This window comes from Euprymna scolopes, chromosome 10 (genome assembly GCF_053919585.1).
Source record: "Euprymna scolopes isolate OS-2025 chromosome 10, ASM5391958v1, whole genome shotgun sequence".
NCBI lineage: Eukaryota > Metazoa > Mollusca > Cephalopoda > Sepiida > Sepiolidae > Euprymna > Euprymna scolopes.
The window spans coordinates 145,020,030-145,047,922 of NC_136491.1; the positions used below are offsets into that span (position 1 = coordinate 145,020,030).

A 27,893-nucleotide genomic window follows, 5' to 3' on the forward strand; every position below is an offset into this window, starting at 1 on the left:
GTTTCCGCATTTACATTAAAATTGAAGCTTAGAGATATTTTTTTTTTTTTTTTTACAAAGGCATCACCACATTATCAAGGCCCAGAGGCCACTCAAGGATAAGGGTTAAAGAGTGTACAGTAGAAATTGGTCAATATAGTAATCATTAGTAATGAAAATTTGGTAAATTTAATAACTTATATGGAACAGCTCATCAAGAACTTATTTACTTTAGACTTGAACACAACCATATTGTAGTCAGCCGGAAAGCAGGAAAACGGAAGACAATTCCACAGGCGTGCAGTTCTAAGAAAGAAGCTTTGTTCATGGAATCTACGTTTAGGTTTAGGCACAGATAAAGAGTGGGGGAAATTATTGATAGTGTTTACAGCTAGACGAGTGTTTCTTGTGAAAGTTTGGCGAGGGGGGACCATAGATTGAAGCTCAGTTGAACACTTTCCATGAAAATAACGATACATCAGAGACAAACTCGCAACATCTCTTCTGTGAGATAGAGGTTGCAAGGAGGAGAAAAGGACATCTCCTACGAGGCTACGAAGTCTATTTTGAACTCTATCAAGGCAGGACAAGTCCTTTCTAGCAGCTCCTGCCCAGATGTGGCAACAGTATTCCATCCTTGGACGTACCTGGCTCTTATATAGGTAGAGAATAGCATCAGCAGTGAGATATCTACTGGATCGATAGAAAGATCCCACCATTTTTCCAGCGGCCTTGGCAACAGATTTGATATACGTGTTCCATTTAAGATCAGGAGTAATGGTCAAGCCCAGAAGCTTGTCAAAACTTGAGGCCTCCTAAAGACGAGAGCCATTCATTTCAATTGATGACAAATGTGAATTAGAATGTTGATGATGTAAAGAGAGAAGCTTGGTTTTGGATGCATTAAAAGTAACCAGCCACTCCTTTCCCCATTGTACTACGTGCTCAAGATCAGAGGAGAGAGAATTGGAGAGAACTTGGTCGTTTACTGTCTTAGATGTGGTACCATAAATGGTAGTGTCGTCAGCATAAATGTCTACAAATGATGTAAGGATATGATTTGGAAGATCATTAATGTAGATCAGGAAAAGAGTTGGGCCAAGATGGATCCCTGAGGGACACCGGCATTAATACTGTGAGCTTCTGATTTTTGCCCCTCAACTACTACTCTTATGAACCTATCAGAAAGAAATGATTTAATAATTGAGAAGACTTTTCCAGCTATACCATAGCTAGCGATCTTATGAAGTAAACCTTTATGCCATACCCTATCAAAGGCTTTAGATATGTCAAGAGCAATTGCCCTAGAAAGATTGCCACCGTCGAGAGATTTGCTAATCCTATGCGATATAACTGTAAGGACATCTGCTGTAGATCTAGCAGAACGGAAACCATATTGAGTGTCACTAAGAAGGTTATTTTTGTTGAGATGTTTGATTACTTCTGTATTTAACACAGATTCTAGCAACTTACTCATGACGCACAGGAGACTTATTGGCCTGTACTGAGAGGGGGATGAGCGATCACCTGAATTCTTAAATACAGGGCATACTGATGAGATTTTCCAGGGAGATGGGAAACTATTCTCCTTAAGACAACGTTTAAACAGTTTTGTAAGTATGAGCGCTAATTCAGGTTGAAGTTTTTTGAGTACTATAATTGGAATACCATCAGGGCCAGTTGCTTTACTCGAATCAAGGTTTTTGATTAGCTTCGCAACATCACGTACAGATATATGTATATCACATAGCGTGTTTTCTGATACAGGAGGAAATATTGGGGGTTGGCGGTCTTGGTCGCAAAGGGTAGAATTAGCTGCAAAGTTCTTGACAAAGAGTTTGGCTTTGTCTGATGCTGACGAGATTACCTCAGGTCCATTGATAATAGTTGGGATGGAGCACACACTTCTGTTCAGGATATTGTGCATGTTTACATTCCTAAACCATTACTGTGTTTATATTTTCTGAGAGTGTTCCGGACATGTAAGCAAAGATGAAAAAAGATATATATATTTGTTTAGTTGGGTACATTTGTTCCAGTAATTAAGGTTAACAGTATTTAAGTGTCTGTATGAGTGGTTAATATGTAAGTACTTTTTTTTTTTTTTTAATTTTTTTATTTATTTTTCATTTTTTTTATAACACTAATAAAAAAAAGTTAACGTGCGTGCAGTGTTGGTAATCATTCCAAACAGAAAGCAAAAGTGGTAAAAACACAAGTATATAACAAATAATTGTTTCCGTAGGTATTTTGTGCATCGAACAATTGCTGTGTTTACATTATCTGTGATTGTTCTGGACGTGCAAGCAAAGACAAAAAAGATGTTATGTCTATAATTTTTTTTACTTGTGCACGTTTACTCCAGCAATTAAGTATGTATGTACTTGTTTTTTCTATTAGCATTATTGTCTCCTGTAGAGAGTGACACCATTTTGGAAACTTTTTGAAGTGTTTGCTTATGTAGGCAATATATTCATTTCAGAATATAAAAATGTCAGATTTCAACCAATCAGATTCGGTAGAATATGGCTAGGGAGATGTTTTTATTTATGAGTCAGAAAAGGGAAAGCTAATGGTATGTCTGTGTGTTTATGATCAAGTTACGAAGGGTTAAACCCCATATCTGTCGAAAGTGAAGAATTCCTCCTGGTGATGGCTGGGGATGGTAAGAGGACTTGATATTTAGAAGGAAAGATAGGGACTACTTCCTCTAAAGATGGTTGCGATTGTAATGGTGTTGCTCCTAGGATGAAATATCAGATTTTATTATAAAGATTAAATGTGTCTAAAATGCTGTTCTGAAGCTACATAAGATAGTGGCTAATAGTCTAGACCTAATAAATTAGTATGTGGCGTCTGTTATTGCAAACCTAGGATACTTTGGTCCAGAAGGAATTTCTGCAATCAAAATATTATATATGGAGATATAATATAAAATGTTGTATGTATATATGTCTATTCACGTGTGTACATGTATGTTTATTCCATGTATGGAGGTCATCTAAGTATAATTATATATATATATATGTGCGTGTGTACCCATGCCCAAATGAGTGATAAATATATATTGTTGTAAAAGCATGTATTAAGTGTGTATTGTATATGTGTTTTCATACCAGTATGTGATCCTCGATTTGAGTATAGATATGGACAAAAATACTCAATGGAAACAGATACTCTTAATATACTGATGCCATAAATACTAGTGAATAGTTTTTATTACTACTTGAAAGTATTAATTACTAAGGAATTCAGACTGACCAAACCTGTTGATACTCCTCCCCTTTTCTTTCCCCCCATCTTTCTCCATTAACATCAAATCCATTGTTAGTTCTTTACAGATTTAGTAAAAGTTGATAAATAATTTTTTATACATGAAAAAACGTTCTTGAATTCAGTCTATAAAATGATTTTTGGCCTGATAAGGTGATCTCTGAAAGGAGGATTGCTAAAATATATGCGCACATATAGCTAATGTTTGTATAAATAAATATACTATATAGGGTTGAACGATAAGTGCCACCCTAAATAAAACTACAGTACAGCTTTATTTCAAAACTTAAAAAAAAAATCAATTCGGGTAACTTGATTATGTAATAGAACTGACATCTATTCAATTCAGCCACTTTCAACCTCAATCACCGCCTCAATATGGGTCCAGAACTGGGAACATGCCTTTTCTACAAGCGCTGGCAGGAGCTCGGCGAATACTCAGCATTGGGCAGCAATCAAGCTGGCTTTGGTTTTTTGGGAGGTAATGTTGCTGATGTTCTTGTCATATGACCAAATTACATAGTCCAACGGTTCAGGTCAGTAGAGGAAGGGGGCCAGTGAAAGAAAAATACAAAGTGGTAGCACTTTTTTTGAAAATAAGCCTTTCTCTTTAGACCTGTGGGCCAGCGCCAAGTCCTGCTTCCACACCCAGGGTCTGCCAGCAGCTACCTGATAGGACCAGGGGATCACCACACTCTTCAACACATCCAGGTACACTTTGGTGTTGACTTTCAAGTCGACTTTGAAGATGTGAGGTGGCATTATGTGGCTGAAAACTTTAGTTTTCATCACCCTGGGCACATCCCTGTTATTCATGACAATTCAGTGATGCATTTTGAGGGTGCTAGCAATAGTCTTGTGATCATAACTTGGATTGGTAGAGAGCATGATTTGTACAGCGGCACATCTCCAATCTCGTTTGGTGAACATTGTGTCACTTTCAGACATGATAGAAGGCTCCTATTGCTCGTGGGATTTGTACACAACCGGCCAACTAGTAGTCAGTCTGCAACAAAAAAAGAAACCAGTTTTCATCAAACTGAAATGGAATCATGTTGTCTTTTCTATGGCAACAATTTTATCGTTCCATTCTGTATACATGCTCTATTCATTCATCGAGCACCTTTTTGATAAACACTGAGTTTCAATGGATTTACGTCTTAGAAACTAGGCAACCATCATATATATATAATCTTGGTTTCTCTCCTGCACTATGTAAACTTTTTACTCCTAAAATCATTGATATAATACATTATAATAACACTTGTAAATTCTCCAATTTTCAATCATCCTTGACAAACTTTGTACCAGTAATCGAGTGCATCATTTGATTCATAAATTCATTGGTGTAAATCTCATATTTTGTTTGAAATATTTCCAAACAGTTTCAAAAGTACTCTACTTTTCAATGATCCTCCTTGTTTTATTCTGAGCCGTTTCAAGTTTATTTTTTCCCCATGTTCCTATTTTATGTATTAAAAAAATACTTTATTCATTTATTATAAAGAACCACACACACACACACATTGATACAAGGATTCCAAAAGTAATGCATCCTATTTTTTAACTTCAAAAAAAAAAAAAGTTGAAGAGCTAAAAAGATAGGAGTGGTACCACTAAAACGAGCAAACTTTTAATGTTTCAGAATTTATTTTTCTACATAGTATAATTCTCAATGCACTTTTGCCAGCGATATGGTTGTGCATGGGCATCTGGATGTGCTTTGTCACTTGCATCTCTGTCACCACTCTAAAAATCAATGAACTCATCTCCTAACTGTGCTGACATCCACCACATCAGCTTTATGATTGATTGTTTCTGCACGGAGGAATTCAATGATGCGTCTCTGCTTTTGACATGCGTGCATGACGGGTTGATTTTTTAGAGTTTCACATTGTCAATATCTGCAGCAGAGATGAAAATTTCAGATCATGAATGCATAAGTTCAGTCATCATAACAATACAATTTGCAGTCCCCTGATCTATTCATCTGAAACTAGAAAACAAATAGGAACATTACTTATGGAATGACCCTTGTACAATGTATGCCAAAAAACTCCCAAGCAGTTTAAATTGCAGGGATACTAACTCAAGATAAAAGAAACAAAAATAGAAAATCTTTCTGTTAAATTATTATTATTATTATTTTTTTTTTTCTTCACGTTCACCCCTAATAATAGCAGGAAGGGAATTCCAAAGTCTAGCTGTTTGAGGGAAGAAACTATTAGGGTTTAAAGCGTTCTGGAATTTAGGAACCTTAACAGTGAAGGGGTAAGATTTTGTTGCTAAGTGGGTTTGTGGGGGGTATGTACATTGAGGAGGCACAAGTGCAACGAGTTCAGAGCACATTCCATTAAAATACTTGTAAAACATGCAATTGTCTTTTCTAATAACATAAGTCAATATGTGACAGAAATCACTAACTAAACATGTTTGCGTGTGTGTGACTTATTGAATTGATTAACACATATATTGTTTGAGATTTGTTTTTCAATTGGTTTCATGTTACATGCATTTTTAGATTTTTTTCTTTGATTCTTCAAACTGATGTTTTTTTTCTTTTTTGTTTTCAGGCTGTTGTTTTGTTACATTTTATACCAGGAAATCTGCTCTTGATGCTCAGAATGCTCTTCATAATATCAAAACATTACCACAAGTAAGTAATTATGTCATCCTTGTTCCGCATTATCAATATTATCAGTTTTGATTTGTCGACTTAAAGGCTGAATGACTTGCTAAATATGAAATGATAGCTCTGCTTTGAGATTTTATTTGTTGAAAGCTTTTTCTCTCATATTATTAAACATATTAAACTGAAATTCGGAATTGCATTACAAAGTAAACTTTTTTATATGTAGGTATTGGAATTGGAAAAAATTTAGTCTATTTTCTTGTCTCAAAGAATTTTGGAAACTTAATTTCTATTGCTTATACTAATGATAAAATGCCATATTTATTACTTTTGAATTTTTAGTTAAACTATAATCCAAAGGTCATAATAATGAATGTAGATAAAAATGTCAAATAAAAATGGCATGGGTAAAATGGCACAAGTAAAATGGCACAAGTAAAAATGGCATGGGTAAAATGGCACAAGTAAAAATGGCATGGGTAAAATGGCACAAGTAAAAATGGCATGGGTAAAATGGCACAAGTAAAAATGGCATGGGTAAAATGGCACAAGTAAAAATGGCATGGGTAAAATGGCACAAGTAAAAATGGCATGGGTAAAATGGCACAAGTAAAAATGGCATGGGTAAAATGGCACAAGTAAAAATGGCATGGGTAAAATGGCACAAGTAAAAATGGCATGGGTAAAATGGCACAAGTAAAAATGGCATGGGTAAAATGGCACAAGTGAATAAGAAAAATTAGCACTCGTGAAAAGTATAGATGAAAATTTCACAATAAGTTTATCGAATGATTTTTTATCAATTATAAGGAAACTGTTAGATTTAAAAATAGATCTATTTGTGTGATATCCCCGCCTCCTCTAAATTATCTTTACGATTGCAAAAATATATACAAACATTACACAGGTTTTTACAATAATCTGCAAATTAGAAACAACTCCATAACTAAATTTTTAGAAATTTAAAAAATATTGAAATCTACAAAATATTACAGTTGTTCCATCATTAGTAAAAAAATAGAAAATAAAAAAAAATTGGGAAGTTTTTTTTCATTTTATTTTTACAGTCAGTAATTTTATAAACTGTTAATTACATTAACAATAAATTATAAATTATGTTATCAAAATTAGTCATGGTTTTATTGCAATTTGGTTTAACTAAATTAATGCTCAAACAATAATGTAATAATTAAATGTAATTTTTATAATCTTATTTTAAAACTGCTGTGGTTTAAAAACAAAAAATAAAAGGACATATATTTAACAAAAGTGAAAGTAAAGACTCCCGGGCAACACTGGATCAATACAATTTGCTAAAATTTTGTATGTATATAATATATATATATGTATGACTTGTGCACATATAGTCACACATTTAAGTGTGAGCGAAACAATGTTATGGTAATAGTTGTTCTGACGCAATGTTTTTCAATTCTGTGTGGAATGTAAGCGACGATAACAAAGGCTGTGGAGAAAATGTTTGATATTATCTCGCTTCTCGGCTTAGATCTTTCCCTGCCAACTTACAAATGATTGACATCAACTATGATTGGAACCACCCAACTCTGCTTGGGGTTCTTTATCTCATGCCTGTCATGACTGGTATTTATCGCTTCTACTTAATGGTGTGTATCGAAAGCAACATGTGCACTCCTCACGCTCAGCAGGGGATTTCAAAAGAATACAATAGTTCTTTACATAGTTGTTATTATTTGGATTATTCGGATAGCTATTCTCATCTTGGTCGTTATTTTCGTAATGTTTTAGATGATGTAACCGCCAATTTTCTTCAGGTGCATCCTTTTCAACTTGACACAGTTTTAAACTCAATCTTTTAAGCAATGGTGTAATGGTTGAAAGTAAAAAACTTTTAAATGATTAGACTTCTGCAGCTGGGCACTTCAATCTTTACGACTAAGAATAGTATAAATTAATACTTCTAGTTAATCATGGTTGACAGAATGAGAACAATCTATTCTTGTAGATGAAATAAATAGTTCAGTTATAAATTTGTACAGGTTTCCATGTTTGAAAGGAATGCATGTGAAGAAGGTCACATCATTGGAAAACGTTATGAATATAACGATGATGTGGAGATAAACCCCTTGTGCGTGTGTGTTGAGCTCTAAAAGTCTGTGTTGCATAATTTATTCATCACACTTCAAACTGTTAGCCAATTTTATTAATTTCTTTCACAAAGTAAAAAGAAAACAATATACAGCTTGTGTTAACCATGATGTATGGTAGTGAGACTTTGTCCTTTAAGGAGGATGACATTAATATAAATTTTTGAAACAGATATGCAGATGATTAGGTGGATATATGGTGTAAGGGACAGGAAGTCATCAGAAGAATTGAGGAATCGATTACACATTTGCAACATAGGTGATGTTTTGCATCAGAATAGATGGAGGTGGTGTGAAAATGTCGAAAGGATGGATGATGTAAATCCAGTCAGCAAATGTAGGTTTATTGAGGTTAATTGATTTAGATGGAAGGGTAGACCACGTAAGACATGGAGTTAAGGATTACCTTGGGAAGTTGAGATTATAACCAAGCCTTGCACAAAACAGGAGTCTGAAGAAGAACCATTAGACAAAACCGCCGAATCCATGCTAGCATGGAAATGGACATTAAACGATAAAGAATTGTAAAATACTTTTTTCTTTTACTGAGCTAAAAATCACCAGTTTATCAGTCACAATTATGAGTTGGTCCAATAAAATATATTTAGTCAATTAATAATAATTATTGCTGATAACTTTGTGATTATTTTGAGACATTTTGATTGCTTTTTAGAATAGCAGGTTTCTTTCTGTGAAAAATAGAAGAGACCAATAAATCTTCGTTTTCTTGTAAGAATTGGCTGTTGACAGGTTTAAGGCTTGCGGTTAATATTTATTTTGTGGACAAGTTTGCATAATTAAAAATAAGTTAATATTTCACCTGTTAAAATTTAAAATAAGTAGACATTTCAAAAATGTTAACCAGGTGAAAGTTATAACACATTAACATAGAATGAGTGTTTTCTTGCAAATTGATTGTTGAATACAATTAAATTTGTGCTCATTTTTGCATTAAATAATAATTCCTACTAATCCATCAAACGGTTACCATAATACTTCACCTTATCACATCAAAATCAGTATAAAATTTAAGCCAGATCAGCACAGTAGTTTCTGAGAAAAAGTGGAACAGACAAACAAAAAGAAAAATATAGATTTACCCTTTATAAGCACATTATTTAACTTTTTATTTGGTTTGATTTACTCCAAACTAAAACTGTATTTATAAATCCATGTAAATCCAATTTTTTTTTTTTATATATATTTAACTGAAATTCAGAATATAAATATTTGTAATTTTACTCAAGAATGGTAAAAGAAACATCTTTTTGATGACAATGGTTTAATTTCTTTCTATTATTTATTATAATCCACTTGATTTTTTTTTTGTTTTTATTAGATGCAAAAATACATGATCAGGTTAAATCAATTAAGACAAAACATTCTTAGACTCAATGAAATAATGGTTGCATTTTGGAATTCAGATAAGATTGAGGAATTTTGTTGAATTCTTCTCATGTGAACCCATTCCAATTATTGAATGCTTTGAGTGTCCATTTTATTTTTTGTTTTAAATTTGATTTAATTTGTCAAACATGAACTGATTATTAAGGGTCACTTAAACAATGTTAATTATAATCCAATATGTAATGATAGCTGGTAAAAAAATGGATTGGTAAGGTTTTTAATTCTGTATATTGTTTAAGATATCAAATTATAACAGAGATGGTGCGATTTACATGATCATCTAAATTAACCTGTTCGGCATATTTCAACTGATATGCTGATAAATTGCAACCAACTAATGAAGGAATTGGTTTGAAATTGTTACAGTTACAAGATGCAAAACACATGAAGGCTAAGGAATTTTACTACTTCAAAAAGACAAACAAAACAAATCGGTTTCATGTATGTACATAAAAGAAAAAGATTGTTCATAGCATATTTCATTGAAATATAGACGTATGAAGATATTTGGCCACAATAATTTTTGTAAAAAATACTCAGGACCCCCCCCCCAAAAAAAAAAAAAAATTAATGTTGAATTCATATGGTACAGAGATTTATATGAAATTATGTTTGTATGATGAAATATTTAAAGATATACATAAATCATGTGTACCTCATAGAATTATTTGCCAACTGTAGCAATAAATCATTGATGAGGAAATTGTAAATTAATATTTGAGTGATTTTGATGAGGTCTTCCCATTGTTTTTATGAATCTCTTTACCTTTCTCGGATGAAGTGCAGCATTTTGTCTGACTTTGTCTATAGTTACATTCCACTGTTGTCATTAAGAGAAACAAAAATGTATAACTGGGAGCCAGAAATTGGATTCTCTACCACTAATTGCTGCTGATACCCAGCCTCCTCCTCCATGACCGACTTTCTGCAATACTGTAAGCAACCTCTAAAAACCCTCTTCTAATCTCTTTCTGCCTATTGCCAATCTCTGTCTATGCATACTTAAACACTTCTTTTCTCTCTTTCTCTCTCCCAGCTTTCATTCTGATTATCATTAGTGCCATCTGTGTCCTTATTTTAAATGTTTGCCAATCTACCTGTATCAAGTCCACCCCCTCCTTCCTATCATAGTGACCATAGGCATAATAGTCAGATAGGATTTGATAATGGCAGATGCACGTGCATCTGCAATTTGGCCGATAGTTTGAGGTTTGTTTTTCATTCTATGCTTGCATATTTTTGTTAGTCTTGCATCAAATCAGCATATTTTCTTTCATTAATTTTTATAATAAGCATAAAATGGGGAAGACCAATGGCTGCAGATTAGATGTTGAATGTTAATGAAAAGTTATAGTAAAAAGCTGACATAAAAGTAATATTAAAATTTTGATAAACAGTTCAGCTTTCGATGACGGTCCTAAAAATGACTGTTTCCAAACTATTAAGTAATCATTTAACTTGTTTGTTCTTTATTGATTCAATAGAATCGTTTACAGATTGTTAAATTAATCTCCAAACTAAAAGTATCCAAAACTTTTTGTTGAACAAATGTTGTATCTGTTCTGATACTTCATCTTTCTGTTCTCAGTGTATGAGAAATTCTTTTAGACTGTGGTAATTTTTATTTTTCTCTTAATCCAGAATACCCTTTTTTGAGAAAGTTGGATTTTCCCCTTACATTAAATACTACTCTTTTTAATCCTGCAAGGAGGCATATAAATAAGAACCAGCAGTATACAAAAGATGCACATGTTTGATATGAAATGATCACGTGATGGCTGATCCGTTGTAAAACCAAACTATCTTCCAACTTTGCAAAGTGTTTGTTTTTGTATTAAATTCTTCATTAACATCTACGTTCTCATTATGCATTAATTCAGCATTTGTTTACTATTTCCTTTCTTGATAAACAAGATATAATTTATTTACAAAAAACTATTTTTATTCATGTTGGTTAATTAGTTGAATCCACTCTTTCTGGCAGTTTTTTTTTTAAGTTGTCAGTTGATCTTTTTCATCTATGCAATTTCACTTTTCTTTATTATATTCACTCCCACTGTTTACTTTCAACTTCTTCGTAATTGCAACATCAGCAACCGTCTAAGAATATCTACCAAACTATTATGAGACCTAATGCTTTGGTCCGTTGGATCTCTAGAATTATACTGCTTCACCACATCTCTAATGATGATACATGAAGGTGCTATGACATCGCTTCAATCAAGAACAAAGTGAGGGATAATGGCTTTGATCAGTTTTGGACATGTGCTGAGGGCTAATGATAACACAATCGCGAAATCACTAGGAAGCGACCAAATGGAAAACTAATAACGAGATGGGCAGATGCTCTGCAGAATGATTTCTGTAAAACTGGCCCTTCACTTCAACCACATCTGTGATTGTAGCAAGTGGGAGACAAAAATCCTTTGTTGTGGACTCTGATGTAACTCTGAATTAACACAGAGGAACATGATTTACTTTTTATTTTTCTACAATTTTAAACAACTTTTTCTATAAATGTCTTTATTCCTTTTGGACAAAGTATTTTGTATGTACTGAGCCAGTTCTGAGCAGAAGATGACAAGTAAGAAAGGAGGTGGTGATAATTTAAAAAAAAATTTTAGAATGTCAATTTTGAATTATTGAAATTAAATATTCTTTTCTATTTTGATAATATTTGAGTATAAAATATAGCATTTACTATTGTATCTATATTTCCAAACAACACTGCATTAACTTTGTCTTGTGTGATTTTATTTGATTAAACATTATATGAGAAAGCCTATTCTATTATTTTATCTGTATTTTGCACTTGAAAATTTAATTTTTTCAAAGAAATATTGAATAATGTACTTGCTAATTTATTTAGTTAATTGCATATTCTAATTAACCTTATTCTTCTGTTGCTGCATATATCTTTAGTTGAAATTCATGATATTGCCCCCAACTGCAAAACATTAAAAAAAAAATATTCAAAACATTAAATGACTAATGTTATGAGTTTAGAAAATCATTTTGTTAATCTGCATACAAATATATAAAAAAAAATGATTGAAATTAATTCGAAATTTTAAAATCTGCATAATCTGTTCACATTTAAATGTTTATACCTTAAATCTGATTAAGCTCACATAGGAGCGTGAGTTTCATAGTCTGTATATTATCAAAAAAAAAAAAAATAGAGATAAATATGACAGTACATGTGTTTCCATTTATAAGGGACCTTTTCTACCAAACTTCATGTTCCTAGATCTAATAGCCTGAAAGTAGTGGTTAAACACACAAACATCTCATTAATTCGTATAAATGTATAATTGCTACATGCTCTTCAATGATATTTAAAAAAAAACAAAAAACTTTGAGATATGTCCTAAGATTGTGTACTAGTTTTTTCTCTTGCCTTGACAGAGCAGAAAATCAATGTTGAAATATCCTATTTTCTATGGAAGAGATATTGTTAGTTTTCTTTGACTCTATCAGTATTTTCATGGTAGATGCTCAAATAAACTTAAATATCTGCTGCAAATCATTCACAGCAAAAACTCGTCCAGCTAAAACCACAATACTTTTCATCTCTTCTGTGTACCTAAAGGTAAAATAACTTTTATAAAATTTTGTTTTCAAGAACTACTTGTCTTTAGAACACAATACCATAGGGCTGCTTGCTAACTGATTACAACAAGGTAATTTTAAAGCTTAATGTTAAGAATTCTTGTCTAATTGTTCTCTTAAATCTAATTCTGCCGAATTACAACCATTGTTACTAATCCTCATGGTGTTTAACTCATTAACCCTTATCCTGAAAAACTCAATAACCCTTATCCTCAAGTGGTTTTTTGGCCTTCATAAGCAGAGACTCTAGCACAAAAATAACGATTCCAAATACAAAGTAATTTTTTTTTTTTTTTGTGTTAAAAAGTTCATCTGAAAGTCAGATTTTAAGTCAGTTATTAGTAATAATATTAAACTTTACTCCCTCTCTCACACACTCAAAGATGGCTTCCTCACAAAATTGGTTAAATTCTGTCCAGTTATTGTGACAATCTATCAGTATTAATATCATCAATAATTTTCACTTCGTATGACATGCTTTTCCACATGCCTATGCAATAGTATTTATAATTTTGTCTCCACTCAAAGTATCTCTGACATTACAAATGTTCTTCATAACAAATTTGGTACAATTCTCCCAGATACTTTTAAAGGCTATAAATCTACTAGCAGGGAGACCCAATGTTGCCCAGGATTGAATGATGATCAATAAATGTTTAACACTTTCATATTTTTATTGTCATTGAAATCAGCAAAATTATCCATTTTCAATCAGATCGATTGATTTTCTGGTCTAGTTGAGTACCCATCACAATGTACCGGAAAAAAACTTCAAATGCCTCCCTATACTGACTTAGTCAATATATAGTCTACATTGCACTGTAGAGAACCTACTGTTGAGTTTACAAAATTTTTATTATATATAACAGCTTGAATTCTAATTTAAAATGAAAAAGTCAAGTATCATGATTCAATAGTGCTTTAAACAGAAACATTCATTTCGAATATGTCCTTGTCATATTAAAGAACCTACTGTTGATTTAATAGGTCAGGCCTTTCTACTTGTGTGGTAATAAAGCTTCTCAAATGCACTTGGGATGTTAGGCATTGGAAGGCGTTAACTTAGGTCCAAATTGCCTGTTTCTACTTTCATTGGATTTTATTGATTATTGATACTTATCAAAGACATTCTGATACAAACCTACCTAAGAACACTGCCATAAACATAAAGTACATTTGTGTGAAATTTCATAAAAATCAGACCAGCCATTTTGGAGTCCATAGGGAACACGCACACACACAAAAAGTTCCTTTTATATAATAGTAATATTATTACTAGTATTATACTCTCCTCTCGATACACCTGAAACGATGCTTCCTGCAAAATATGCTCAAGTTCGATATGAATTCGTAAAATTCTGAAATAAAAAAATCTTAGAATATTTTTCTTGTTTTAAGAAAATAATTTCAAAATTTTGGAGACAATAATAAGTGATCTGCATTTTAATGTCAGGGTGACCTTTGGTAATCAAAAAAATGAATTTTCCCCTTTTATTTTCTTGTTGTTAAACTTATTAAAAGTGAACCAAATTTACTAGAATTGATATTTCAGGCTTTTTTTTTTTTTTTTTTTTTTTTTAATTTGGAAGTAAATTTGTAGAAAATGTCAAAATTTCAGAAGATTGTATTTGTGAACAAATATACTCACACACACACATATATATATATATACACACACATACACGTGTATATATATATATATATACACACACACACACATATATATATATATATATACACTCACTCACTATATACACACACACACACCCATATACACACACACACACACACACACATATATATGTATATGTACACACACACACACACACACAAATACTAGCAGGCTACTTGACATTGCCCGGACGTAAAAAACGCATCAACATATTTTAATTCATGCAGATTTTGCATCATGGTCAATTCTCTGTTATCCAGTATATAGTAATGATTTCAAGTTACATATATATATATATATATATATATATATATATATAATTTAAAGGAGATTAGAACAATAGTCTAAAGAGCAGAGTGTATTTTAATGTAATAGTGAAATTACTAGTTTAATTAAAATACAGGAAAGAAAAAGTGCTCGTTGTAATTTAGATATATAATAAGCTCGGTAGGTAAATATCCTAGAGCTAATTTAATATTTTATCAATCACATTACTAAATATATATATATATATATAAGACATTGATGCCATTCATTAGAATCAAAACCAAAGCGTTAAGGACTCCCGCCTTAGTTATTATTTATCGCTCCAAGATTGTTACAATCTGACCTACCAACAGATGGATACAAAAGGTTAAAAATTAAGTGACTTTAAATGAATGTTTAATTTTGTGCATGCACAAAAGTACCAGCAGGAGTTACAGCTTTATTTGACTTATCTTGCCAAAGTCAACTTTTATTTATTTTTTTTGTTGCAATTTTAACAAAATCGAAATTGTTCCACAGCTCCAAATACCCTATATATCAAGTTTTAAGTCCGTAGACCAAAAATTTGGAAAAGAGTTTGGTAGGGACTTTCTGCACATGTACACAAACAAGGTCACTTTATATATAAATACATTTGTGTATCCTACGACTGTTTCATGCAATAATGTATAGAATTGAGCATAATAGTTAAATGAAACCAATCCTCTAATAAGAAGCCATAAAAAAATGAATAAAGTTCGTTTTTCAAAGAATATGCAAATTAGTTGCTACTTTATTAGTAGTTCGCATATCCATTAAGAAGTTCATTTTAATAATTTTTAAATGGAAAAAAGTGGAAAAAGTAGGCTTTTTTTATTATAACAATATTAGTGCAATGAAAAAATCTATACTTGGTGGCTTTGCTAGTTTTATATCGCTTTGCAATGGTCATTACTTCGAGGCCAAATCTTAAATAATAGCTATTTCATACCTAAGTTTTTGTAAACACAAGATAAAACTTTTGTGTGGATTTCTATAGATCAGTGTTAATATTTTGATACAAATTCATTTATCTTTTTAGATAAGAAATGAATAGAAAGAAGAAATCAATTTCATTGCGATGTGAATAAAAAAAAAAAAAAAAAAAGCAAATTTGTTCTCAAGAGAGGACAGCGATAACCGAGAGCAGTCACCTACTCCCTCTCTATGAACTGTTGTCTATATTTCTAGTTTCATTTAAATGACCTTTCTTCAAAATTAATGAGCATGTTTTAAGACATGTTTTTGTAATTTTTCATTTTTTTGTTTTGAAATATTACTTCCAATATCAACCAAACTATATTAGATATATTAGATAAATAAAATTATATAATTAGGAATTTTCTCTTTGTTCTTCAAAATTAGTATTTCCTTTATTTTCTGTTTTTGTTCAGAATGATGCAAGAAAATATTTTCTCAGAATTAATGCCAAAATTGATTTTTTTTTATATTTAAATATATAAAACATTAAAAAAATTTTTTTTATAGAGATGATAAATTTATTTTATTAGAATGTCATTAAATAAATCATATTTCACATAAAAAAATCTAATCATATTTAAAAACCGATTGTTATATTCTTAAAAAATGTATACATTTGAAGCTTACCTCTTCCTAATGAATATAATAGTAATATTGGCTTTTTTTTAGTAAGGACCTGAACAATACTATCATAGCATTTGCATTGACGTTGAATATCCATGGAAATAAAGATGTCTTCCTTTTAGAAATGAAAAAAAAAAAAGATAAAAATCACAAAAATGGTTAAAGCCAGAAGCATGAGAACAATGTTTTCATCACTTACATAGCTATACCAAGGAACTCTACTAGTGTGTGTGTGTGTATGTATGTATGTATTTATGTATACACACACACACACACACAGCATAAATAATGGTTCTACGTGTATTCAAAATGTGTCAGAATAAATGTATGTCCGCTATTATAAGAAGTCTCTCTGCTTGATTATCTCTATATCCCGCTGTTGAATCTCAAGTACCTGGTATTTATTCAATTGCCAGCCCTTTTCTATTTCTTGTTTCTTTCCCTCTTTCATTCTGATCCGTGGATGACTCATCGGCCTAGAAGTTGCAGGCTTTCACTCAACTGCAGCTGTGCCATTAAGGTTCATTTTACCTTTACCCAAATGCTAAAAGATCTTCAATTATATTGATCTGTTTGACTTGTCCATTGCATTTGTTTGTCTTTTCTTTTAAAATTATACTTTACTGAAAAAGAAAAATGTCATCTGTTGGGTCACCCACTGAGCTATACTTTGTTTGAATTAGGACAAAAAAAAACTTTGCAAAGCCAGTTAAATATAAAAAAATAAGAAGAAATTCAAAACTAGCCTCTTTCTGCTTGCTATATATATACATATACACATATATATATATACATATATATATATATATATATATATATATATATATATGGTTTTCTCTCCATTTACAGGTTAAGTGTGATATTCTTTGTTTATGATGAAATATCACTTTCTTCTGTCCTTTTTTTATTATCTTTGACTCATATTAGAGATAGGAGCATAAGTGAGATAGTAAAAAGAAGAGTAAAGAGATCAAATAAGATGCACTGAGTGAGGAAGAAAGTGATATTTAAAAAAAGGCATTTTATGGCTCATTAGAACAATTAAAACAATCCCCTTTTCAAATGTAACTCGATCCAAAATTAAGGAATATTTTTGCATTTATTTTGTGATAAAAATGTATAGGAAGAAGGTTTTATGGAAACACGCTGATCAACTTGGCTTTAGTCAAACAATAGATACACAATTTTAAAAATTCTTTTGTAAAAACAAGAATGAAAAGGAATTTTGATATGTGCACCTTGCAAATCAGAAAATGAAGGTTTTAGATTTTTTTCTTTTCTAATGTTGCCATGTAATAATAGATTCCAGTTTTATTGCTTTACAAAAGATTATTTTTAATCTGGATTTTTGGCAAAGAAAAATATTTCTTTGTAAGATATATTTGGCTTGGCTTCGACATTTATCTCTTTCCATTGTCATAGGAAGCTATATTTGTGTAAATGTTCTTTGGCAAAGTCATATACACAACATTTATGTAGTATCGTAGGCATAATAGACATTACTATTGACCAAAAGCATCAGTGAAAAATCGAGATATGTTAATATTTTATTCTCTGTATCTTTGTTCTTTTTTCTGTTATGCCAATATCTATACAAGTTTTATATGAAATGTTGACCATAATTGATTGATCTGTTAACGTCTTAATACTAATTATAAATAGCATTTGAATATTTGGATGATATGCTTGGAATATCTTTACAGAAACACATATTTCTCAGTTTCACATTTGTACTAGTCTCATTTAACTAACTGACATGTTTAATGAATTGAATAAAATTTTAAAACAAGTAATCAGAATTATTTCTGATCAATTTTTTTATTTTAGGATTTGTAACCTTAGTTAATTACAAAATTCAGTCAACACTTCTAACAGGGGGAAAAAAGAATCTACCCTGATATTTAAATATGAACATTACAACTTTTTTTTTTTAGGAAAGGAAGTTAATGCACACCAGCATTTAGGAAGGGAATATACAAAACTAATTGTTTTTAATATATGCAAACTAAAACAGATAAATAAATGTAATGTTTCTTGTTTAAAACTTTTAAAATATATTTAAATGGTCTTAGCATGACCCCCCCCCCCAAAAAAAAAAAATTAATTTGTAATTGGTATATATGTTTAAATGTTTTCTAGAATACACTTTTTTTGTACATGTTTACAATTAAATTGATCAAATATTGAGCAAACATATTCAAATCCCTTTTTCTTTTCAATGTGTTTCTTTTTTCTTTTGTATCAATTTTCTATAGAATTGAATGACGGTTTTTCTGTAGGTTTTTAGTTAATATTTGAGTTCGATGCAAATTTCAAAAATGTTAAATTAATAAATATCAATAGTTTTACTGTGAAAAACACCTACAAAAGATGATTTTTCTGACTTTATTTTTATCATGCATATTCAGTTTGCATTGCCATTGTGTATCTCTTTCATTTTGATTTTGGTTTCTAAATGCTGCTCATTTGTACTTATCAACATGGCTGCCTATAATTCAACCATAGGTTTGGGTACACTTACAGCATTTTTCAAATTTTGAAATGAAAATGCATGCATCAATGTGTTGTTGCCATGTATTTAAAATCTTGACATATTATAATCTAAAAACTTATCACATATATATTTTAAAAAGTATTTTTCTAGCATTCCCGGGTTGTTGTGTGATATTGTTGAATTTTTAACATTAATCAACTCTGATCTAATCTTTAAAATATTTACTTTTTATTGCACATTATAGCCATAATTTAATTTGAAGATGTTAAATATGGATTTTTAGTCAGTTTTATACAGTTTCTCTTTCTATGGGTTATAATTTTCATAATTTTTTTTGCATTTGCAATCTAAAAAAAAAAACATCTTTAGTAAAAAAAAAAAAAAAAAAATACAAGAAAAACTACAAGCAGATGATTGCTCCCGCCCCTCTCTACATGAAAAACATATCCAAACTCAGTTGATAGCAATAAAGTTCAAAATGCTCATTTTCTATTTTTTTTATTTTTTGAATTATTACTTGGTTGTAAAAGGGAGATTGTCCAACTTTTCATTTTAGAAATAAGTGACCATAAAAATGGCCTGTAAAATAAACACAAAGGACCATTAAGTTCTTTTTACATCTTTAACTTAAGTATTAAAAATATTACATGAAACTGTTATATAAAAAAAACCTCATTTAAATTATTGAAAAAAGATTACCATTGTGTTTTTCTTGTATTTGGTGTCTGGATTTGTTTCCAAAATAGTTTCTATTGTTCAATGTAGTGAAATTGTTTGAATTATTTCTCAACATATGTATAATTGCCTACATAAAATAAAGACATTGATAGATGAAACAGCTGTAGTTATAAAAACAATTTACGTTTAAAATTAAAAAAATACTAAATGTAAAAAAAAGAATGTTTTATAATATTGTAAACGTTTAAGATTTAAGGAGGCACATGACTTTTTAGTTTGATTGAACAAAGATAAATGTTAGAAGTTATCATTCATCAAGTCTGTTAACATAATGAAATCATTTTTAAAACATTTTTGTACAGGTTGTTGTAAAAAGATTTTTAAAGTCTATTAAGTTTTATACATAAACTAAAAAAAAAAAAATTCCAGTAGAAAAAATATATTTCTTGAAGATAAATTCTTAGTGAATTAAAATCCTTAAAATTAAATGAAAGAAATTTGTGAAAAATCTATGCTGAACATTTGAATGGATGGCAGTGTTTGATTAATCCAATGAATATCGCCATGCACTATGAAATCCGAGTTCAAATTTTGTCTGATGCTATCATCATATTTTGTATAACATCTGTTTTACATGTTGGCATGTGTTGGACGGTTTTAGGTTAATTTGGAAGTTAATTTCTTATCTCTGACTAAGTATTTATTTATCCCTCTTTCTTTAAAGTCCATTTTTATCAATTCCTCCCATGGTCTTCCCCTACAAACTTAAACTGCTACCTTGACTGTTATACAAGAACTCTCCGTATATGATCTCCTTGGATTAGATCTGTTGTCTATTTGTCAGAATGTGAGTTACTTCTGTTACCTTCATAGTTCTTGCCCCACCGCAATGCTTAAATATCACTCAGTGCTGCACCTGAACTGACTAAACCTGCAATGATATATATTCACATTAGACCCACTACATTGTTTACACAGATGTACTGGCGATCTCCTTTTTGCATTATGTTCTGCAGTCCTGAATGTGCTGCCTCAAAACGGTGTAAATAAACAAGTATTATGATCATATTTTCGGAGTTCTGTATTGGCTGTTGTGATGTTTCGAAGTTTTATGCATTCCCTAATTAGTTAGGTAACCTCCTTCTATTGCTAACGGTTTTTATGACTATGGCTTAATAAATGGAGGGGATAAAAAAACATTCTTTCAATATGCTTATTCCATCTTGAACACATCTTAATATACTGTTCAGATTTAACCTTCTTCCATGGCCATCAAAATATTAATAAATTGACAAAGCAAATTAAGCTAAAATTAAAATTGAAACAAAACGTATTTTGTCTTTTTGTTTTTAAAAACTCCAAAAGATTTTCCAAACAGATATTGTTGGAAATAGTAAAACGATTTCATAGTATGTCATGTCAATCCTGAAGGCGGCAAGAACTAAGAAGCACTTATAGAAAGAAAAGACCTGCAAAAAATAATTACATATAAAAACAGAAGTGACCAGCTTAAAAACCAGATGTAAAGGATCAGTCAAGATTTTTAACTTGACAAGTGTTAGAACAACCGGAAATCTATCAACAATTACTTTTGTATTCGAAGATTTTTGATATCCTCATTTAATCAATCTGGGAAAGAAAGTCATGTGTGTGTGTATATTAGATAATTTGTTAGATGGAAGATGTAAAAATAGAACTTAATCTGAAAATGTCTACTTCCTGAATATTTGGTTTTAGAGATCATGCAGAATTCTCTGGCCATAAAAAAACACCCCAAGAATTTGCTAAAACATTTTTTTTTTTATTGCATGAATTTGTTGTTTCATCAATCGGAATGAAATTGAATTCATCTCTACACATCTGATGTACAATAGACATTAAACCGAAGAAGAAGCTACAGAAATACAACTTGTAAAATATGAGTTTAATTATGCAGCAGAAATATTCACAGTAAAAATTGTTAGGTTTGATAAAACATCTACAGATTGTTAGAAATTTGCAGCTGAAAATATTTTTTTTTATATGAAATGAATTAAGAATTTGAGTAAGTTTAATGTATGGAGAAATTAATTTGGAGAATTGTATATTTAAAAAGCTGAAGAACTGAAACCTATAAGTTGATGTTATATAGAATAAGCAGGAAAAGGAATCTTGAATGTATATGCAGTAACATGGAGAAAGAATAAGTTCTAAATGACAATACTTCGTCCAATATTGAAGGAAGAAAACCATTGTTATTTTTACAATCTACTAGATTCAACGAACCGTAAAATTGACTAACATAACAATGGAAGCAGGAAGAGGAGGTGGAGGGAAGTGGGGGTTAGGGTTAGAAAATATGTGCAGAATGCTATAAGCGGAAGAGACAAAAAATGCCTCAAATGCACCAGATTGGCAACATGGAATTATCTCTAACCAATTATTTCTCACAGGTGCTGCTGCTTGTGGAAAAACCATTAGTGAGACATCAAATACACCGGAGATCATGTAGAGATAATAAGGAAGATAATTATTGAAAGAAAACTGGTGACAACAAAGGACATTGCTGAAATTGATGCTGTCTGGGAACTGAAAGAGCATCACGAGAGAAAAGATATGAAAACACTTGTGCTGAATAGGAATTAAGGGTTTCACTAAATCATTTACATTGCCCCCCCCACCTCACCCTGTACTAATAGCTGTCTTGCTATTCTAAACATTTTATACCGTATTTTGAACAACATATGCCAGTATGTAAAACGGCCATTAAATCGAATATGATAACTACGATTAGAATCATCGATTGATTCCAGCATTAAAATCTTGCCATGTTTTCAAAAATTAATCAGACTTCTCAGTTCATAGATATGGATGAGGATATAATATTTCAACTGTTTTGGACATTATTTAAATTATTTTGTAATATAATGAGAATAGATTATAGACATTTAAGAATGTCTGGCAGAAATTGTTGCAATATTTAGTTGCAATTGATTTTGTAAACAACTTGAATATTATTGCCTAGTTACTGTTTTTTGCCTATTTTTTCTTTTGCTTATTAAACTTGTAATTATAAGGTTCGTAGATGACTTGTACATTTGGACACAACATAGTTTTTGTATCTTAACATGGTTGTTATGGTGAAAATTTAAAAAACAAAAACAATTTACTGGGGAAAAAAATTTTAAAATACAAGAAAATGACCAACATCAATCTGTTGTAAGATTTAAACGTTCATTTCAATTTCTAAGCCTTCCGATTGTATGAATCTTTTAACTGGAATATTCTCTATATTCTCTAATCCGGATGTTTGGAGATAAGTTGAAATATTCCTTATCAATTCTAAACGTTTTCATACTTTTAACCTGAGAAAAAATAAATATTTGGAAAAGTTGTGACAAAAGAAAATAGATCAATATAATTTGTCAGTTTCTTTCAACAAAGTTTCAATGACTATTTCATTTAAATAATAAATTCAAACAAAAAATATATAAAACATTAAACATGTTATTATTGTTTAGTAACTGATATAGTTACTTTTCTGAAATGCCGATCATGTACGTCATTTATGTGTTTATGCTGAGAATTGCATAGAAATCAATGAAAATATTGTACTTGTGTTACCTAACATTTTTTTTTACATTTGTTCAACTAGCATTTTTTTTTACATTTGTTAATTTAGCATTTTTTTTTACATTTGTTAATTTAGCATTTTTTTTTACACTTGTTAATTTAGCATTTTTTTTTACATTTGTTAATTTAGCATTTTTTTTTACATTTGTTAATTTAGCATTTCTTTTTACATTTGTTAATTTAGCATTTCTTTTTACATTTGTTAATTTAGCATTTTTTTTTACATTTGATAATTTAGCATTTCTTTTTACATTTGTTAATTTAGCATTTTTTTTTACATTTGTTAATTTAGCATTTTTTTTTACATTTGTTAATTTAGCATTTTTTTTTACATTTGTTAATTTAGCATTTTTTTTTACATTTGTTAATTTAGCATTTTTTTTTACATTTGTTAATTTAGCATTTTTTTTTACATTTGTTAATTTAGCATTTTTTTTTACATTTGTTAATTTAGCATTTTTTTTTACATTTGTTAATTTAGCATTTTTTTTTACATTTGTTAATTTAGCATTTCTTTTTACATTTGTTAAACTAGCATTTTTTTTACATTTGTTAAACTAGCATTTTTTTTTACATTTGTTAAACTAGCATTTTTTTTTACATTTGTTAAACTAGCATTTTTTTTTACATTTGTTAAACTAGCATTTTTTTTACATTTGTTAAACTAGCATTTTTTTTTACATTTGTTAAACTAGCATTTTTTTTTACATTTGTTAAACTAGCATTTTTTTTTTACATTTGTTAAACTAGCATTTTTTTTTACATTTGTTAAACTAGCATTTTTTTTTTACATTTGTTAAACTAGCATTTTTTTTACATTTGTTAAACTAGCATTTTTCTTTTTTTTACATTTGTTAAACTAGCATTTTTCTTTTTTTTTTTACATTTGTTAATTTAGCATTTTTTTATATCCATTTTCATGTTAATGTGTTTTATAACATTAAATTTATTCAATTGCAAAGCATATTCGGAAGTAGCTTTACTTGACCATTTTAAAATTAATTGTTCTAAAATCATATGATTTTGTTTAATTTTAATGCATTTAATTGTTACAGTTAAATATTAATTAAAATACATATATGTATATTTAAGCACTACCTGATAATGCCAATTATTTTTACTGAAGAAAAGCACAATTTTATTTTTTTTAATATTAACCCTGACAAACATTTGTTTCAAGAAAAACATTAACAGTAAATTCTACAAATAGATGAAAACCTGCAACAGGTGAATTTACATGAGGTTTCACTGATTTCAAATATTAACTTGCTGTACGTATCTGGCATTGCCTGGAAATTTTCTTTGCTTTTAATTTCTTTTGTGTTTCCCTTTATTACATTTTGTATTTTACCAAATTATTTTTTCATATTAATAAATTTAATTATATTTTTTGATCATTAAATTATTAATTGAACAAAATTGTAAAACTAATTTCTTCACAGTAATAGTGTAATCTCTATTTATAAATGTTTTTGTATATAAAAAGATATCATAATTGTAATATGCAGTTTAAATACTTTCAAATTCCATTTATCTTTGCCACTGAGTAATTTAATCTATTAAAAAATTTTTTTAACCAAAAATCAAAATGGCTGGCAGTTTTACTAGTACTTTTATGGTAGATACTCTAACGAACTACAAGCCCATAACCCTTTGACGTAAATACCCCTGATAAACCTGACAAGCAGCAAAATCCCACCCCTACGCAGAAGAAATATCTAGATGTAAGAAAGCCTTCTAATCTAATAGTTTCTTCTCTAGGGCTGCTAGACTTTGGAATTCCATTCCGGGTTCCTGCTTCTCTGACTGTACTGACTTGCAGAAGTTCAAGTGTAATGTAAACTGACATCTTGCTGCTCAACTCCCTACATAGTACCCCTGCAAATTATATTCCTGATAATAACTCCCTACATCAAAGTGGCACTGTGCTTTGTTTGAGGTGAAAATGCAAAAAAAAAAAATATATATATATATATATATATATATATGAAAAAGCTGAAATGTGTTATGGTCATTTTAATCTTGTTTGAAATTATTTGTTTTAAATAGGATTAAAAAGAAATATTTTACACTTATTTGATTTCAATAAATATTCCCTTATGCAAGACTCAATATAGAGATTTGAATTGATTTTTTTCTAGATGCTCATTATTTCATGCTGAAGACTTGTACAATAGGAATTACATGAAATATTGGTAAAACCTAATTGACAATATGTTAATTTGAATATTCCTTCAAATTTAAGATTTGTAATTATTTTTCTACTCATTTTCTTTTTATAACTCTAAACTTTTTTTTTATAACTCTAAACATTTTTTTTTTATAACTCTAACTTTTTTTTTTTTTTATTAGTCCATGAAAATACACATTTGATCACTTCGACATTTTCATCATTGTACAATAGTTTTATGTTCATATTCTTGATTTCTACTGCAACTTTTATTTTTTTTGTAAAAGTGCTATATTTTAAATTTCGCATGTTTTCAAAATGATTTTCCTTCGATTGAAGTTTATATTTTCAATAGTCAACGTATGTATTTCATAAAAAGTCTGTTTCTTTTTATTGTGTGCATGACTGTTTGGTACTTTCAAAGAAAACGTTTGAACTTGATTTTGATAGTCGATTTCCATTTTCTTCTTTTCTCTCCATAAACTGTATTTACATCATTTATGTTTTGTGTGATAGACTAACGTTTTTCTATTTTCTTTTAACTTTCAGATGCATCACCCCATACAGATGAAACCAGCTGATAGTGAAAAACGAAATGGTAAGCAGATTGAATTTCTTTTATACACCGACAAATATGGGAGTAATGTGAATTTACTTGCATGAAGGAATATATTGATTAATCATTATGATTGAGCTGTTTGTGTCTGCGTGAACAATTCCTTTACATTTGCACCCATCAGTGGCTCTATGTAATTGCCCATGGAACAATGAAATAAAACATACAAAAGATCAGCAATCGCATAAAATGTAACTTGTTAGTTTTAAGTGTGTTTTGCCCATGTCTGCTCTCAACCATCACCGTCATGGGTACATTTAGCCAACTTGATATTCTTCAGATAAATAGTTGGCTGTTGTCTTTGACTTACTGTCATCCTCTTCTAAAATCCTGTGGTCTATTCAACGATTTGACCTTCGAAAACTCTACCAAATTCCTGTCAATTTTGGGTCTAAACACTTGAAATTTTAGATGCAGGTTACCTGGACATGAATCAAACTTTTTAATTTGATTTGAACCCAAAACAAATGTTAAGGGGTCAAAATTGTGGTCGAAATTAAAAAAAAAAATCACCTCTGTGATCTCTACCAAATTACTAAGCCAATTTTTGGTCTAAACATTTGAAATTTTATATAAAGTATATTCAGATATAGGGCAAGCTTTTTAATAAGTTTTTGGCCGAAAATTTGGCTGTCAAGGGGTCAAAGTTCAAAAGATTTTACCTTTGTGGTCCCTAGCAAATTGTTCAGCCAATTTTGGCCTAAACATTTGAAATTTTACTTAAAGGGTATACAGACACACAGCAAGCTTTTTAATCAGTTTTTGGGTGAAAATTTAGCTGCCAAGAGGTCAAAGTTGAAAGAATTGACTTTTGCTGACTCTACCAAAAACCTCCACCAATTTTGGGTCTAAACACTTGAAACTTTAAATGTAGGTTATCTTGACATGTCAAACTTCTTTTTATATATATATATATATATATATATATATATATATATATATATACACATAAACTTATGAACAGTACATAGGGCCTAAGCAAAGCCGGGCTGAACTGCTAGTGTATATGTATAATATATATATATATATATATATGTGTGTGTGTGTATTTATTTCCCTCAAACATCTGGTCTTGATGGAAGGGAGACTAGAACTTGCTGTTATGATTTCAAATGATCTGAAATAATAGCAAATTCCAAATATTTCTTATGTCATATCTCCTCGTTTGTTTTCATACATAAAGTAAATTTCCTAGTGTATAAGGATTATTTGATACTGTGGATATTCATAATCATACGTTATTTCAAAAAGAGGGGAGATATAACATATGAGAAATATTTGAAATCAAGTCTCCCCTTGCTGTTATTTCAGATCATTTGAAATCATAGCAAGTTTTAGTCTCCCCTCCATCAAGGTCAGAGGTTTTGGGAAAATATCAGATATTTTGTAATACATATGCAAAACTAGGAAAACAAATGACTATCATTGAAATATTGGTAATAGTGCAGTATATTTCTACCCATAAAGATCTTTTAAAATTACCACTAGCATAGGTTTCTGAAAATGAAAATAACAACTAAAATTCCAAGAAACGAGTAGTTTTCCAGATATGAAGAAATTATAATTTTAAAATGTGAGGGATCATTTTCTATATTAATTGAACGTAAAATGAACACCACTTTTTTGGGAGGGGGAGGGGCGAGGTCTAGTATTTTTTTTTTTTTTTTTTTTTTTAGGGTTGGTGTTTATTTGGTAACTGTGGCTTGGTAGACCAACACAAAAAACCTACCCC

At 30.1% G+C, this 27,893-nt stretch overlaps 1 protein-coding gene across 50 annotated transcripts in view; it reads left to right on the forward strand.

Annotated features, from left to right (window-relative positions):
- The window catches only part of LOC145286304 (CUGBP Elav-like family member 1), a 425,113-nt gene that overhangs the window by 277,846 nt on the left and 119,374 nt on the right, over nucleotides 1–27,893 (forward strand). For all 50 annotated transcript variants that reach the window (XM_080135208.1, XM_080135214.1, XM_080135207.1 and 47 more), the window contains 2 exons: nucleotides 5,826–5,908; nucleotides 26,095–26,143. In XM_080135208.1, coding sequence (XP_079991334.1) covers nucleotides 5,826–5,908; nucleotides 26,095–26,143 — 132 coding nt within the window. The remainder of the gene's footprint in view (nucleotides 1–5,825; nucleotides 5,909–26,094; nucleotides 26,144–27,893) is intronic.